Below are 17,055 nucleotides of genomic sequence, written 5' to 3' on the forward strand. Positions count from 1 at the left end.
TGAGCCATTTACGTGTGCTTACTGAAGCAACCCACCTCCAGGGCTGCCGTTTGAAGGGGAAGTTGGCATTTTTGAGTTTGAAATTTACGTGAATGATGTCAAGGTGTGGTTTGGGGATGGGCAATGTTTGTACATGTGTGCTTTGTACTCCGTATATCCTAATACATCATAGGATAATGAAAGGGGCAATTTTGCTTTTTTTTTTTTTTTTTTGTTTTATGCACTCTTCGATTCTCAATGTTAATTTCGTTAATTTCCCCTTCTTTCCTTTTCTCTCGCAGTAACTCCCCCCCCAAAACGACTGGCATGATATCTATGTTTCAATTTTTGGGTGGAGTGATTTAAAATCACTTGTAGAGAACATTGCGTATTCTGAAGGGCAAAACATAGATACGCAGTCATAAGGGATGATACGCTCGGAGCACTCTTGGGCACTTGAATAAGGCCAAGGTCAAACATGGAACCACACTTTTCCTCCAAAGGTACTGATAGACGATTTAATATGTGGCGGATAAGAAATTGGCATCGGAGTCCACCCGGTAAAAGAGATATCGTTTTACATAGGAGTATTTGTCTATCGAGATAACCTTCAAAGGTTTTCGGCCCACCGCTCCACACAAATTTGTTTCTCTTGGCATCTTGCTTCAATTCACTCAAACAGGTGCAAATACAGTAACCTGCAAAAACAAGTAAAGCCAAGGACTAGCCAAGCCCTTGGAAGCAATATACCTTCATTTATCATGCACATCCCACACTATATTTTCGTCATTTATCCGCCTCCAAAGATCGTCCACTTCCCCCAGTAACCTTCCTTCCCGCTAGTCAGACATGTGGGTCTAAAATTGACCAATCATACATTGATCAGGGCATAAGCACTGGGGCTGCCGCCGCAAGCCATGGATCGTCGGTCCGCGACAATCCAACCTTGGAAGGGCCCGATCAGCTTGCAGTTTGTAACTGGCCGAAATCGCCGTTCTCGGTCCGCCGGGCCAGTCACAGACACGGTCGGTTATCTTCTTCTGAACGCCCGAGGTTCCATACCCCAAATCCTTTACATAACACTACTCCGTACTCGGTCTAATTCCCCGCGGGGGCCCAACGGTAGTACAGTATGCTCGGAAGATTGGGCTTAGAAATTGATATTCGAAAATCTGTCATATTATTATTGTATTCGAGGCCTGCTTAAGATCCCTGTTCCTCCTTGTCTGACCTTTTTTTTTCCATTTCATCACTTGTTGCACGTGGTACATAGCACTTACTATGGACAAAGACGAATACAATAGCGATGATGCTCAGCTGGCCCAGCTGGGCCACAAGTCTGAGCTGAAGCGAAACTTCTCCATGATGTATGTGCTGCAATTGAACACCAATTCCTGGAGTGTGCTAACCTCTGTGTTCGTTCTTGAAGTTCCATGTTGGGTCTTGCTTTTGCCATTCTAAATGTACGTGACGCGACCGGCAGTATACAAAATTTTATATGTATCAACAATTAACACTGAACAGTCATGGACCGCTTTGTCGGCAAGTTTGGGACTCAGTTTGTCCTCGGGAGGCAGCGCGAGTGTTGTCTGGGGTATGCATCTGCTCGGCTTTCTATCCAATCCTCAAAACAGAGCTGACATGAGTCACAATAGGTCTTATTACAGCCGGAATCTGTAATTTGTGCATGGCCACTTCCCTGGCCGAGTTTCTTTCTGCATACCCTACCGCCGGAGGCCAATATCATTGGGTCGCTGTGACTTCATGGGGAAAATGGATGCCAATTCTTTCCTGGATTACGGGTTGGATTAACTGCTCTGGTTGGGTTGCGCTGGTCGCAACTGCTGGCCTCTTGGGCAGTCAGCTCATCCAGGGTGTGATCTCTCTCATGAACCCGGTAAGTTATTCTATGCTACAATATTGATACATTTGACTGACCTTCACATTCAGAGCTATAATCCCCAGCGCTGGCACCAATTCCTAATCTACTGCGGCTACAACATCGTTGCCTTCCTCGTCAACGCCTTTATGAACAACCTGATGCCTTATGTCACTAAGGGAGCTTGTGAGATACCCTATATCAAGCTGTCAGAGGTCTTTTACTAATTCCCACAGTCCTCTGGTCACTAACAGGATTTGCCGTCATTTGCATCACCGCACTTTCATGTGCTTCGCCAAATTATAATTCCGCAAAGTAAGTCTTATCAGGTCGACACTTCCCTAGACGCCAAATGACTGACAGAGAACAGGTTCGTCTTCACCGATTTCATCAATCAAACAGGATGTAAGTTTCCCCTATCATTATCTATGTTTCTTGAACTGACTCTCGTAGGGCCTGATGGAGTTGCGTGGTTGCTTGGGGTATGTCGTTTGATACGAAATTTGATGAGCATATATCTAACATATTCATAGCTTCTTCAAGGTGGTCTTGGTGTTACTGGCTTTGATGGTGTCGCCCACATGATTGAAGGTAGCTTCTAGAAGTTTGTCCTTAATCATGAATCTGAGGCTAATGGACTACAGAAATTCCCAACCCTTCAGTTGAAGGACCCAAGATTATGATTGCTTGCGTCCTTATCGGTACCTTCACCGGAGCAATCTTCCTAATTGTACTGCTCTTTGTGGCTGGCGATATCAACAAAATTATCGACTCAGCGGCAACCCCGCTCCTTGCAATCTTGAAGAATGCCACTTCGAACAATGCCGGCGCTATCTGTCTTTTGATGTAGGCCTCACTGCTCTTCCGTCGCTTTCTTGTTGTACTGACACCCTTTCAAGTTTCCCCCTAGTCTGCGCTCTGTTCGCTGCTATCGCAATTATGACCACTAGTAGTCGTATGATCTATGCCTTCGCACGGTACGTTTTTATTGACATTTGGTCTTCAAAATTAGTCATTATACTGATACTACTTATAGTGATGGCGGTCTCCCTGCGTCTCCCTTCTTCTCTCGCGTTCACCCCAAGCTGGATGTCCCCTTGAACTCGCTATATCTCAACTTGGCTCTCATCACTATCTTCGGGTGTATCTTCTTGGGCTCATCCAGGTAAGCATATGCATAACGTTTCATCCTGGATTTTGCTAACGTCTCCAAGTGCTTTCAATGCTATTGTCTCGGCCTCGGTGGTGCTGCTAGGTATCTCATATGGAATGCCAATTGCAGTGAACTGCTGTCGAGGAAGACGGATGCTACCCGAGCGCTCATTCGTCCTGCCGGAAATCGTTGGCTGGACCGTCAACCTTGTATGAGATCCTCCCCAGCGGCTTCATTGAAGTCATTACTGACTTATAACTTCTCAGGTCTCGTTGGCGTACATTGCCCTGACTACTGTCCTCTTCCTCTTCCCCCTGAGCTGCCTGCCACTGGTAGTAACATGAGTAAGTTGGCTCTCACTTTTTGTGGCGCAAAAGAACAAAGCTAATTCGATGTGACAGATTACTGTGTTGCGGCATTTGGTATTGTCTTTGTCATTTCCGTCATTCAGTGGATTGTAGATGGACGCAAGAATTTCGTCGGTCCCCGTATATCGGTGGAAGTCTTCAATGGAGAGGCCGGTGCTCAGCCAGAGCAGCCGATTCCAGTTGTTGAACAACATAAGGATTAAATATCCAGATCCTCAGGATATACTACATATAATGTGACTTGATTGCGCAAAATCTAGCATTTTTAAATAGAATACCTCGCAACCCAGGTTATCTCTCGAAAACCTTGGAACTATGATAAAAGTGGTCATGTCCCAAATTTGATAACCATTGGTATATGCTTCTGAACTATACTGAGAGTATTGATCCATCCCAGCCATAATTTGCATCAAAATAGTGACTTCGTATGTTTGCTTTTTTTTAGCAAGCTGAGTAGGTAGCCGCCGCCTGATGGAACCGAAGCCTTGGGATTTTTATTAGACGTCATGTGACCAGATTGATAACCCAAAATTTCCTACGTCATTCATCGATATCAACTTCTGCTTCACGTGACGATTTCCCAACAATCCCATCCAAATAGCTACACACAGCTTCGCTCATCGTCACAATGTTTACTGTTCGGTGGCCATCATTGCCATCTCTTGGCTTGTTTTCATCCTCACCCACCCAAGCGATTGATCTGCCACCGGTCAACGTCCATGAAACCGAAGCAGCTCAAGACAAGCCGGCCCGGGCATTCAAGCACCTACTGAAGTTGAATCATGTGGAGAACTCGCTATTCGATTGTCGGAACTTCCCTAACCAAATAATACACGTGAGTGATCTGCATTGCCTTCGTAACAAGGGCTTTCTATGTATGCATTCCTCGTCATTGGTCCATGTCATTGACCTGCTTGCAGCTCTTGAGCTCCTCCTTTCTGCAAGGCGCAGACGCCGATATTTTAGGCCACATATATGAGGAGGAAGCGTCTGATCTAGTTAAATGGAAGGGATCACCGGCTGAAATCACTACTCTTGACTGGCGAGGCCACCTGGGATGTCGAGGGTGGGTTACCGGACTTGTCTTGGCCTTTCTTCTACTTGAGACTCTTCGTTAACACTAAGCAGATTTGATCGGGCGTTCGTGGATTTCTTTGAAGATGAAATGGTCCACCTCGGCTATGAGTGGAAGGAAGTCGTGGCCGAGTACCTGTTTACCGGCAAGGAGCCCATGTTTGATTCTATAATGGCTTGTCGTATGTTTCAATGCGCATCGAGAAAGCTAGGCTTGACTTTGCACGTGCTAACCACTGTTTAGTCGGATTGCCATTGATCCATCTTGCGTACGCCTTTGAAATGGATAGTCGTGAACTCGCAATGGAGGCACTCGCCCTTGCAGCAACCTGCCACAATGACATATACAAGTCCTTGGAGGACCCTAAACATTCGAAAAACGAGGCATCGTATGAATCGAAGTCACTCTTTGCAATTCTAGACCTGGTCCGGCAAGATAAGGACTTAGATGGCCTCTTTCCAACTCCCGGCAGCGACAACCTCAATACCCTTTTCGTCAGCCGGAACGCCGTGCTTCTCAAACACTGGAAGGCATGGAGGATCGAGAACCCAATTGAACAGTTCCGCGAGAGCCAAGAGCTTGCAGCTGCTTTGCTAGTTGGAACGGCTGCAGTTGATTCGACCGGGCATTACGATTGGTTCTTCGCTTTGAACCTCGCAACCAGCCACGCTGTCCGCGTCATGCTGCCTTTCATACCTCCCCAGTTCCAAATTTCTCTTCTTCGACAGTGGTGGTTAGTTTGCGTCGGCATCTACGTCGCGCAACTGCGGCCTGAGATCAAAATGGACCAAATTCGGAATTATGATCTAAACGGAAAGGACTGGGAATGGGTTGCTGGGCAAGCCGTCAATGGTGAATTCTCGTCCAATGTGTACTTTGTAAAGACTACCCGAGCACTGAAGGAACTAGCCTCGACTTGGGGTGATTCTGATAGCTTCTTCTTGAAGGCTGCTGTGCGATTCGTGACCGAGTTCAAGTGTTGGCGAGGTAATTTTGTCGGATATGAGCTGTAGGCTTTGTTCATTTGTTTTCACTCCACTCAGCTCAAATTTATTTACGATTTAATGAATAATTAAACAAAATACATACGGCAATTGATAACCGTTCTTGCATTACGACCTTGGGAAGGAAGTAAAGATTTACAGTTATGTACGGGTTCACGTGTTGACGTGATGGGTGTTTGCACTGTTTGCATGTAAGAAACGCGGACCCTGGGGCCGAGATCACCACTGGCATCAACTAATCTTCTCTAAGCGCGATATGTTTCTCATGGCCTTAAGACAGTCGGAATTCTCATTTCTGCATGATTGCTAAATAGTTGCCCCGGTTACTCACTCTCTTTCCCGTCATCCTTCTAGCCAGGGAGCATCACACACCACCAGTTATCGAATATCTTCCCTGCTTGGGACACATTCGCGTACACAACTTCCACAATGCAGGATCCCGATGTGCCCCTCTATCTACACGCAGAGTTTCTACCAAACATCCGCCAGATAACCCTTTACGTGTCCCTCCCCGGGACGGCAAGATTTGATGGAATCCGACCGGACATCCAACTTTCAGAATCAAGAAAAGCAGTCACAGTCTCCCTATCAAAACCATATGAATATGTCACAGAAACGATCAAACTGCCAGCGCGCGTTAATGACGCGTCTCGGCGCGTGTTGAAAGCACCTAGTGGGCCAGCACCAAAATCAGATCCCAATGGCGCTGGGGATTCCAGCTATGATTTTTCTTTCCGCATGCAGGTCGATCCCCACGAAGAGGCGCTGGCGCCTCGTGATGAACTAATTGATGAATTTGCACCATGGACAGCAGATGAAATGTCGACATCGACTCGTATTCGTTGTCGAGAGTGTGCACAAGTATTTCTTGACTCCTCGTTGATATCCAGGTCGGTTGATCAGGGAACAGGCGAAAGCCCTACCGCCGGGTGGATCTGGAAAGACCTTCCCAGTGGGAACTGGGCTGAAATGATGGATTTCTGGCATTGCCACAAACCGGACCCCCATGAAGGCCACGAAAAAGACGAGAAAGACACTGCGCTCGAGATTGAGGAAAAAACTGCGCAGACTAAAGGATATGGTGCAGACAGCCACGTTGTGGCTATTTCAGGGACAGTTTTTGTTGATGTTGCTACTTTCCTTCTCGCTGAAACAGACTGCACAGGATTGAAAAAGGTAAGATAATTACGTCCCTCCCTTCTACCCTATTGTTTCAGCCTGCTTTTTATCCCCTTGAAACCGGGCAACTTAGAAGGGGACCACTCAGTTTTCAGTGGGGTGGCCTCCGATACAATTGCCCAAGATGGACGATATGCGCTTTGTGTACTTGCAATCCAAGGAGAAGGTGGTCCTCTCACAGGAACAGGATCACGGACTAGAGGGGTAGTTATCCTCTCTCTGCAGATGGATTTCGCTCTTTGGGTTTGCGATAATGGACCTGTGTGAGCTGCTATTTCCTTGTTTTGCCACTCAAGGTGTTCTCTATTTTCAGCGCCGGCTATTTGAGCAGCGGAGCGGACGTGATTACAAGAGTTACATTATATTATTCTCCTTGCGTGATGTGATGTGTGCAATATCTATATAACTGCGAGATTGAATACAATGCCTTTCCCTTCACTTCCAAGTCTTTTATTTGGCGCAATAATTCCAATTACGTTTCGATCACAATTTCCTGACAAGCAATGCAATCCAGGGCAATGACGAAGAGCAAAAACAAAACATTGAAGTCTCAACACCACGAACCCTCGACTGCGCAAACTGCAATTCCATAATTGGCATGGAAGATCCAATCGCCAAGGGATGGCGACTGCTGAAGGCCAACGTATCCCTGAATACCAGTTCACTCAGCCATGACGAGGCAGACATCGAAAAATGGGAGGTCCACCCGACAGAAACGATCGTTGCTGCACAGTTACTTGAATTGATCGAGAGAGAAAGCGCCCGGCGATTCGTCGTTCACTGTGGTCAAAAGAGCGGTCTCGTGGTAAGTGATGTGCCATTTCACTCCAGTACCTCCTAATTTGAGGCATTGTCGAGAATAAAACTTATAGGCGGCACCGGCTAACGAACATTTTGCTTGGCAGCTTTGGGTCTTCAATCCAGATATGCGATACTCGAATTCTAGTGCAGGCCGCAGCATCATGGCCCAGCAAGCGATGAAAGTATTCTACCAAAACTCTTCTGACGTGGATGAGCTGTTGCACCCGGAAATTGGGAATCCCTCGCCCTTGTCGGTGGAAGAGTTAGAATTGCCATCTATGATATTCGAAGCAATGTCGCAAGCATTGACTGGGAGTAATGAGATGCTCCCACTCTCTGCTAGGAGGTTTAACGAGTGGAATGTTGGGCTTTTGAGTCGTTTCAGGCGCGAGAAAGCGTGAGTTGTTGGGCTTTTTATATGACACAAACTACGAAAGCCTACGACGTACATGCAGCATATTTACGCTAATAATGCAGACATGGGAATCAAATTATTCCTTGTTATTCGTTTCTTCTCAATTCGGGATTGAGATTTTCGTAGCTATGTGTTATTATAAATTCGAAGGCTTCCAGCGCCCCATCTAACCCTCAAAAGGTGTCTCATAGGGAGGCTCAGCCTGGGGTGTGAGACGAGCGATGTGTCGGCGCTGGCCATCCTCCCAATCGAAAACGGCAGAGTGGCATGCCACACGGTTCTACTATGGTCAGCGTCTTTTTCTCGTTGAAGAAAGAACAGGTTGGTGCTATAACTTACATCCCAGACAACGACGGTACCAGCCTTCCAGCGAATACGAGCCTGCAGGTCCTGCGACAAGGCAATGTGGTCGTACAGGAACTTGAGGAGGTGGTCTGATTCCTCTTTCTTGTATCCAACAATGTAACGGGTGACTATGCGATAGTAAGAAGACATGTCAGCTTTCCAAATCTTTCACGAAATGTGTTGATCCAGACTTACACTGAGGGTTCACGTAAAGTGCCTTCTCGCCAGTTACCGGGTGAGTTCGGACAATGGGGTGCTCTGAGGTAACGGGATCACGGCGGGCAATACCACCGCTATTCAAACTAGCATTAATCTGCTCGAGACCGGAGTGTACAGCCTTCAGTCCGTGGAGTCGTTCCCGGAAGCCAGGCGACAGGCGCTTGTATGCCTGGACCATGTCGGCGAACAGGGTGTCACCACCTGTGGTAGGGCCATCGAGCGCATACAAGAAAGTTGTGCCGGGGGGCTGCTTCTCGAAGGTGATATCTGAGTGCCATGTAATAGTATTGGTGCGCTGCTTCAGGAAGGTTTCACCGGTGCGGTCGTCAGCACCGCGGAAGACAAGGTGAATCTCAGGGAACCCCTTGGGGGCCCCTGAGGTCTGGTGGATGTGGTGTCGGCCAAAGTATCCGGCATAGTCGACAACCTCTTGAATCGGCCGGGATGCGAAGTCTTGGTCGCGGAAGGCTGTTTAGATTTGTTAGACTCATGCTTATAAGAGTGATGGAGAATTGTTGCTGAGTACATACCGACAACTCGTCGCTGTGCAACATAGAGGGCCAATTGATCCTTGCCCTTGTCAGACAGTTGGCTTAGTTGCACGCCGTGAATCTCAGAGCCGATGAAGGGAGTGATCTCGTCGACCTCGACTTGGCCCTTGGGCAACAGGTCTGGGAAAGAGGCGTCGGCATCTTTGCCGTGGTCATAGTGCTCAAAGAGCTCCAGAGGAGGGTATCTAGACGTCTATTAGATATGATATTCATGGGGATGCGGGGCGGCATTAGGGCCGGGGTATAGATATACCTTTCTGTCTCGTTGTCCCAAACGGGAAGGTATTCCGGATAGGATACAGGAGGTACCTTCTCTGTGCCCTTAATCTCACGCTCCTTTTCGATCTTGTATCCTATCAAGTTCTCCTTGTTGAAACCTCCGTCCGACTTCAGCGGAACCGTAACAGGCGGGGCCCGAAGGCCTACTGATTCAGTGAGGGAGGGAGCCATGTTTAGGATTTAAGTTTCAAGAAGTGAGTGTGTTTATATTGCCTCTGTGAGCAGATCTGTTTCTCCGTATCTTCGTGTCATGGAGGATTAACCCCTGTCAATATATAACCATCTCGGCACGACCAAACCGAGATAACACGAATTACGCCATCATTGCGGGGATTTACGGTTTTTGTGGGATGATAATTCAGCATCAACTTCCCGTTGTCGTCGCGAGCGAGCCGACGAGCCTGCGGGGTTACGCGAGGAAGGTACTTTGTATGTTTGTTGTAGGATTCGATATCAGCGTCTTAGCATGTTATGTTGAGGATGACGTGATAGAAGAATGGCGTGCGTCCACTGACAATCGCCGTGATTTGAAAGATTCAAGTTCATTCGTAGACTCAACGTCGATAGGATATGCCATTGGGGCTACTATGGCGTGATACACAACTCCCCTCGCGTAACATTTGAACGATCTTTTTTTTTTTTTTTCCTTTTGTATTTATCTTTAGCTTGGTCTTTTAACGCAATCTATATCATGTTTAATAATATAGCATAGAGCTATACTCTGTAGTCAATGTCTTAAGACTAAGATTGAATAGATACCAAGGCAGTGTATGAGGACCCCACACATGTTAATAACTATAACTAAAATAGTTAGTATAGCATAGACAACTCCGTACCCGTACAATAAAATATTATACTATTACACTTTCTATGAAGTATATCTTGTAGATCTTCATGAAACAGGTTGAAGTATACGAAACATCCCTGCTTGATTTGGCTCTACCGACTCGTGGGCTCTAACGTCACTCCCACTACACTTGCGTGATTCAGCCAAGCCAACACCCGACTACACAACATCTGTCGGCTCTATGTCTATTTTTGCATGCTTATCCATAATTGCTTGAAATCTCTTATATCCGGACACATTCCGATCTATAATATCCACCATCCTGCAGAAGGCACTTCCACTTCGAGCCTAGGCTTCCCTAGGGTAGCCTACTAGGTCGCAATTGGGACTCTAAATCACCCACACCATATCACACTCGGCAATTGCGAAGCTTTCTGTTATCAATGTGTGACTTTTACCTTCTCGACTGACCCACACGTGGAACGGTCAACGCGAGACATATGTTGAATATGGCGTGATAAGTAAATATTCAAGTCGCCTTGCTGCCTTTATAGGGGTTAATTCCCATCCAACCAAGCAATGCTTCTTTTCTTCCATCCGTAATCTAAGTTCAGATCCCGATACTGCGAGATGACGGCCGAAGAAGCCAAGACAGCGACCTCCGATGCCGAGGGCCTTGACTCTAAGGTTGCCCCGAGAGTCTCATCGGCAGAGTCCTCGTCTTCGTCGACATATGACGGCCCTCGCGCCAAACAGACTGATTGCGCTTTTGATGCCACCGAGGACCCGCGGTACTACAAGCCCATTCCTGAATATGAGGGTGCCCATCGGTGGGACCCGGACTTTGAGTGGACAGAGCAAGAAGAGACAGCCATTGTCAGAAAGGTATGAGTTACTGAAGCCCACATGTATTGTATTCATAATAACTGACCCGTGTAACAGATTGACTGGCGCATTTGCACATTTGCCTGCATGACTTTCTTTGCGCTCCAGCTAGACCGTGGAAATGTCGTCCAAGCCACATCAGACAACATGCTAGACGACCTTGGCATGACCACAAACGACTACAACACTGGCCAAACAATCTTCTACCTAACATTCCTCTTCGCCGAGCTGCCCTCCCAGCTCATATCGAAATGGGTCGGTCCCGATCGCTGGATTCCCGTGCAAATGGTAAGCTGGAGTATCATCGCTTCGTGCCAGGCATTTATCCAAAACAGGAGCGGATTCTTCGCCACCCGCGCTATGCTCGGTCTTCTCGAGGGTGGCTTTATTCCAGACACCATCCTCTTCCTGTCATTCTGGTACAAGTCCAAGGAGTTGCCTATCCGGCTCAGCTTCTTCTGGATGACATATGAAGCAACCGCAATTGTCAGTGCTTTCCTTGCTTTCGGCTTCCTCCACATTCGCCAATCGGATGGCACCGGTGGCTGGCGATACTTGTTCGCCCTGGAGGGTTTGATTACCGGTTTGATCGGTATCGCCGCTGCATTCTGGATGCCAGCCTCGCCAACGCAGACCGCCGGCCGGTTCCGCGGTAAGAAGGGTTGGTTCACTGAGCACGAAGAGAAAATTATGGTTAATCGTGTGCTTCGCGATGATCCTAGCAAGGGATCCATGCACAATCGCCAGGCTGTTACTCCCAGGCTCCTCTGGCAGGCCCTGAAGGACTACGACATGTGGCTCATCTACTTGCTCGGCTTGACTTGGATGATCCCCAACACACCGGCTACGTCGTACATTAGTCTGGAATTGAAGTCGCTCGGTTTCAGCACTTTCAACACGAACCTGCTCACCATCCCGGCCTATGTGATCTTCATTGTGAATCTGCTATTGTGGACTTGGGTATCAGAGCGCTTTAATCAACGACTTCTCCTTGGTGTCGGTGCTGAGCTTTGGGCTCTGGTTCTCTTGATCGCGTTGGAGACTATTTCTGAGAGTGCCAGTCCTTGGGTTCGTTGGGTTCTGCTGATCATGTTGATTGGCATGCCTTACGTGCACGCTATTATTGTCGCAATTACATCCCGTAATGCAGGCTCGGTGAGGACGCGAACGGTTGCTACGGCTGTCTACAATATGATGGTGCAGGCTAGTAGCATCATTGGTAACAACGTGAGTCCTTGTTCCAGTTACCTTACGTGTTCAAGCTATCATAACTAACCATCACGTCCAGGTCTACCGCGCCGAAGATAAGCCGTATTATCACACCGGTAATAAGGTCCTTATGGCTCTTGCAGTTTGGAGTGCGGCAGTATTCATCGCTGCAAAGATTTACTATGTGAGACGTAACAAGTATGTTAACCTCTGCACTCTGATTGGTCGAATTTCATTTACTAATATTTGCTTCTAGGCAAAATGCTGCTATTTGGGATAAAATGTCCAGCGAAGAGCGGGCACGATACGTGGTTGAGAACAAAGACCTTGGAAACAAGAGGTATGTCTAGGAGTTATCTCTTTTGCTGTGCAAGTAAATGCTAATGATCACACTACAGACTTGATTTCCGATTTTTGCATTAGATACAACTACATTGTCTGGTACATATAGTTATGATTAGATTATAGAGTCACCAACTAGACTTCAAAATATCAAATAGAACAAAATAATGAGCTGAGCTCATTCGGCATTGATGTCATCAAAACCATTTGTCAACGAATTTTCAAAGCAGTAGAAATTGATCAATATATGGAGTAGTAGAAACAAAAGTGGCATCCTTCCTACTCTCCAATCACATATTCACACCCTTCATTCCCAATCCAAACCTCATGAACCTTTCCCGCAGGAACATCAACCCTCTCCCCAACATGAAAAGTCTCCTTTTTAACTTCCCCGTTATACAATTTAGCATTATCATCGGGGTAAGTGATTGTCAGAGATCCACGGCGGATAAGGTGTGTTGTCAAACCGCTATGCGAGTGCGGGGAATAATAGGCGTTGCTGATGGACAACGTCAGCATCAGTATATGCACTCGCCGGTGAAGGACCGATTTGCTGCCGGTGATTCAAAATTCGGTACTCTCCATTTTGGGTGTATCATCTTTACAAAAAAAAAAAAAAAACAACCATGTACGTACCTGCCATCTGTCCAGGTGAAGATATGTCGAAACCCCCATTCGCGAACGAGACGCTCGCTCTCAGCGCGTGTTCCGGTAGGATACTTCTCCGTCATGACGGCTTGGATTATGACTTCCAGTGTCGGTTTCTTGTGGATGCAATGAAATATACTAATGGAAGTTGAAGGGTGACGTATACGTACTAGATAAATGCCAAGTCCGGAACAGTTCCCTTGCTGTTTAAGGGCTTACCGCTTGCCGCTTTATGAACATTGAGCCTAGGAGTTCTGCCTTGTTGCCCTTGTTTTGACCCGACTTCGTTATAATACCACATAAAATGTCTCGGTTGAAATATAAAAGAACATTGAACATTGTAGAATACGACTAACCCTGAAGAGCTTCATCACTCCGAGATCTGTCGAACGTTGTAAATAGACCCAGCCATAGCCGACCAGTGTGAGAACTAAGTGGCAAGACGAATCTACAAATGTATACGATGCTGAAACTAGAGACCTGCTATATTGGGAAATACACTCTTTGATTTGATGGAGAGACTCGGCGTCATCCGTACTTGTGTGGGTTGACATACTCTGTTGTTAATAGAGGGCTAGTTATATGTTCCACCATCTGAGCTTTTTTTTTAACAACCTCTGCCTACCCCAGAATATGCATTTTCTCTGATATCCTGCCCGAAATATAGAGATAGGACACATCATAAGCACACTAGTCATATGGATGTATGTATTCAGCTCCACATTAGTACCTGCCTAGGTAGTGGCTTACTGAACGCCGTTCGCCCGGCACTCACTAAGCATTAGTTATACACTTTTCTGGTTTGAATATAACCACTCCAGGGTAGATCTGGTCCCGTATTGATATCTGAGCAAATCTAGGTTCACGTGCACCTAGGTAATGAACCTGCTCAGCTGAGCCTAGGCGCCCATGGACCTTGGCTAAAACAGCCTTAGGTCAGATAAGAAATCACGCTAGAGGTATTCAAATACGCATCATAGCTATATTCACACACACGCACATATATATACACGTTAGAGTTGGAGTTGTTCCTGGATGTACTCGCTGTATCTTGTAAGGTATGGATGAATGATGTCATGGAATCTGTGAACCTTGGAATTCCCACGTGGGACTATCTACCATGTTGTACGCACATATTTTATATGCAGGACAAAAGTACTTGAAGAAGCCCAATTTAACGTGAGTGGTGCCTCTACCTGATCTGATAAAGCATTGTACTTGGCCCGACGGTAAAGATAGTACCCGATTATATTTGTAAACACTATCGGCTGAAGGGAAAGCAAAGATGTCGTATCTCATGATCAGAAAACGCTAAAGAAAAGAGAAACAGAAACGGAAACACCTCGGTGGAAACCTATTGCGCCTTTCGCCTGAGGTTTACCCAATGCCAAATAAGTATGGGGTGTCGATCTTCAGAATATTCGCAGGGCCTCGTCCCTCCGTGTGCTCGGATGTATTGAATTCATTCTTGAGATTCAAGAGTCTCCATGTGATTGGGAGATATTATGATGTGAAGAATCAGATCATGTCCGGAAAGCATGGGTACATATGATTGCACATGGTCTCTGTTGTCATGGGAGATATGCAACACAGGATCCCGGGCCTTTCATGCACATGGCGTGTGACAGATATGACAATTCTTGCCTGGGATAACCCAAACTTCTTTCCCCTGCGCTTGGCAATTGGGGCATCGCACACCTGGCATCTGTGGGATAGTTAGTGTGTTTTTCATAAAAGTACTAGACGTACTACATTCATGACGCGGCATGGGAATACGAACCTTGGTGACGGTAGAGGAGTTTGAGCACACCGGAGCAACAAATTTAGAGGAAGCCATGGTATTTCGGTAGGTATTTCAGTCAAGAAAGGAGAGAGAAGGGTATAAATAGAGTTCTTTGCCGAAGTCCGAGGATAGCGTTAGATTTCTCTTAGGTTGAAGTCTGGAGACGAAGTCATGGGAATAGGATGAGGAGGGGTCCTTATAAGACCTGGAAAGCAAGGGAAGAAAGCGAAAGCGAAGAATAGATCTAGTTCACACTAGCTAATCAAAGGCAAAGAAATGAATCAAAGAAATAAAATAAAATAAAATCCAATAATTAAATTAAAAAAGAAAAAACCAAAAATTGTAATCTCAAAATTAAATATCAAAAACCCTAGGACACTCTCGGTAGTTCCCGCTCAGCTCACTTCTCTGCTTTCCCCCAATGATATCAGCCAGTGACAGTGACAGTAGATGGATGTTCGTCCTGACGGCTTGGCTTTTTGCTGCACAAACATCAGCACCAAAAATGTGCCAAAAACAGAGTCATCACGACCCCTTTTTGTACGCCACTGGCCCACTAAAGCCAATCACAGTAACGTCCTCGGTACCTCCCGAGGCCTCCGGGCCTTGTAGGTTCGTGATGTTTGCTTTCTAGAGCTCAAAGGATCAGCAATTCAAGGGGATGAGACAAAGAAATGTGTAAAGTATGCCTCGGCAACTTGCATCAATTCACCGATACTTCGAAAAAAAAAAAAAGGGGGAGACTAGGATTGCAACTCTCAGCACATTTAAGAGTTGACGTATCAACCCCAGAACCCTATGGCAGATCCAAGATGGGTCTAGTGCTCGGTCATCTTCGGTCGTGCTAGTATTGTGATTGGCTGATGATATTCGACATGGGTCCCCTCCACTCCTCAAATGACGATCCGATCCGATCATTGGCTATATCGCTGTGGCCCGTTTGTCCCAAGACATATTATCACCCTGTTATGCATGCAAATTTCATGAACGTGACGCATGAACCCCTCCACCATCTGTCAAATGACAAATACCTGTCTGAAGAACCACATCGAAGATTTTATCGTTTATCAACTACTCTACGGAGTATGGAGTTACGAAAGGAGAACAGCCGTAGACGTCTCATATTATTTTTCAAACGACGTGTGATCATATTTGGCCACAACTTTATCGGAGGATTTACCGGTCAACTTGACTTATCTGTTAGTCCCCACTAGTCATGTTGATCAATCTGATGCATATCGCTTGGCACATTGATCGCTCTTAATGTTGTGCTCTTAAAGGTGATATTATTATACTCCGTACTCCGTACTCCGTGGTGATTTCAGACTTTACAACCTACACTCGGCCTCACCGATCCTCTACATAATATGAACCCCACGGTGTGGTGGGGGCTATGGCTCGCAGCATGCAAGCATTTTTTTAGTTCACCGACGTACTATCTGTACATACATGCAGGCTAACGTGACTCGAAGTCCAAGGTCAGACTGCTACCCCACGTTCTTACACATGTCTTGCCAACAATCCTCTTTGTCCAACGATCTTTTGCCCGTTGTACTTCGTCTGACTTGTCATCGCTACTTTTCTCTCGCTTCTCAGGGTCTCATGGAAAGTTGTCACATAAGTCGACCTAGCAAAATAAAGCGACAATTCAGATCTCGCTGAAGTAACCGATCGTGATATGCACATCTACCTTGGCGCTCCTCGGGAAACTGACATATTAAACCCTGTTTCATCATACTCATGCGCGGCATCGGTACAATGCATATCATGCGGCTAATAATTAAATGCTTTCTAAAGTGATATATGATACTAGCACAACACCGCATACAACACGGAGTAGGACCTCCATATGTACCCACTTCAGATGCCAATGGTACCGCCTAGCTAAAACAAGATATGATTTACTCCAACCTCGGTCGTTATGCCTTTACTCGGACACTCTCGGCGAGAAAGTACAAAACTAAGACTAGTGGATGGTTTCTAGTGACTGCATATTTTTCACCAAACTGTTGTATCCACGGCTCTTCACAATGCAGTCTCCAAGATCTAGGAGATTACAGATGCCAACGTGCCATTGTTTCTGTGTAACGTCCTCGAATCCGATATGCACGCTGACTGGCATGATTGCATCTCACAATCACGATCGCTAATCTG

The 17,055-nt window shown here is 46.4% G+C and overlaps 6 protein-coding genes across 6 annotated transcripts; 4 read left to right on the forward strand and 2 right to left on the reverse strand.

Annotated features, from left to right (window-relative positions):
• Positions 1-1,260: 1,260 nt before the first annotated feature.
• Positions 1,261-3,582, forward strand: N7487_009939 (GABA permease GabA; the record flags this gene model as incomplete). Its single annotated transcript, XM_056877669.1, has 15 exons — positions 1,261-1,346; positions 1,409-1,442; positions 1,504-1,573; positions 1,635-1,876; positions 1,930-2,044; positions 2,095-2,173; positions 2,229-2,263; positions 2,312-2,340; positions 2,392-2,449; positions 2,503-2,704; positions 2,758-2,835; positions 2,895-3,023; positions 3,073-3,220; positions 3,278-3,346; positions 3,463-3,582. 15 exons carry the CDS (start codon positions 1,261-1,263, stop codon positions 3,580-3,582), a joined length of 1,494 nt encoding a protein of 497 aa, XP_056726249.1.
• Positions 3,583-4,007: 425 nt separating this feature from the next.
• Positions 4,008-5,467, forward strand: N7487_009940 (questin oxidase family protein; the record flags this gene model as incomplete). The annotated part of the gene is made up of 4 exons (XM_056877670.1): positions 4,008-4,214; positions 4,300-4,445; positions 4,508-4,635; positions 4,698-5,467. The coding sequence occupies 4 exons, from the start codon at positions 4,008-4,010 to the stop codon at positions 5,465-5,467; spliced, it is 1,251 nt and encodes a 416-aa protein (XP_056726250.1).
• A 420-nt stretch (positions 5,468-5,887) lies between these two features.
• Positions 5,888-7,839, forward strand: N7487_009941 (HECT-type E3 ubiquitin transferase; the record flags this gene model as incomplete). The annotated part of the gene is made up of 3 exons (XM_056877671.1): positions 5,888-6,634; positions 7,152-7,442; positions 7,543-7,839. 3 exons carry the CDS (start codon positions 5,888-5,890, stop codon positions 7,837-7,839), a joined length of 1,335 nt encoding a protein of 444 aa, XP_056726251.1.
• Positions 7,840-8,019: 180 nt separating this feature from the next.
• On the reverse strand, positions 8,020-9,418 carry N7487_009942 (TauD/TfdA dioxygenase family protein; the record flags this gene model as incomplete). The annotated part of the gene is made up of 5 exons (XM_056877672.1): positions 8,020-8,133; positions 8,193-8,326; positions 8,394-8,885; positions 8,948-9,153; positions 9,222-9,418. 5 exons carry the CDS (start codon positions 9,416-9,418, stop codon positions 8,020-8,022), a joined length of 1,143 nt encoding a protein of 380 aa, XP_056726252.1.
• Positions 9,419-10,664: 1,246 nt separating this feature from the next.
• N7487_009943 (putative transporter) lies at positions 10,665-12,551 on the forward strand (the record flags this gene model as incomplete). Its single annotated transcript, XM_056877673.1, has 5 exons — positions 10,665-10,919; positions 10,977-12,146; positions 12,208-12,326; positions 12,385-12,468; positions 12,527-12,551. The coding sequence occupies 5 exons, from the start codon at positions 10,665-10,667 to the stop codon at positions 12,549-12,551; spliced, it is 1,653 nt and encodes a 550-aa protein (XP_056726253.1).
• A 198-nt stretch (positions 12,552-12,749) lies between these two features.
• N7487_009944 (uncharacterized protein) lies at positions 12,750-13,266 on the reverse strand (the record flags this gene model as incomplete). The annotated part of the gene is made up of 2 exons (XM_056877674.1): positions 13,107-13,266; positions 12,750-12,969 (listed from the first exon to the last, which is right to left on the reverse strand). The coding sequence occupies exons 1-2, from the start codon at positions 13,199-13,201 to the stop codon at positions 12,750-12,752; spliced, it is 315 nt and encodes a 104-aa protein (XP_056726254.1). The 5' UTR covers positions 13,202-13,266.
• Between the last annotated feature and the right edge of the window lie 3,789 nt (positions 13,267-17,055).

This window comes from Penicillium crustosum (assembly GCF_028827405.1).
Source record: "Penicillium crustosum strain IBT 35664 chromosome Unknown utg000004l_segment0_segment0, whole genome shotgun sequence".
Lineage (NCBI taxonomy): Eukaryota > Fungi > Ascomycota > Eurotiomycetes > Eurotiales > Aspergillaceae > Penicillium > Penicillium crustosum.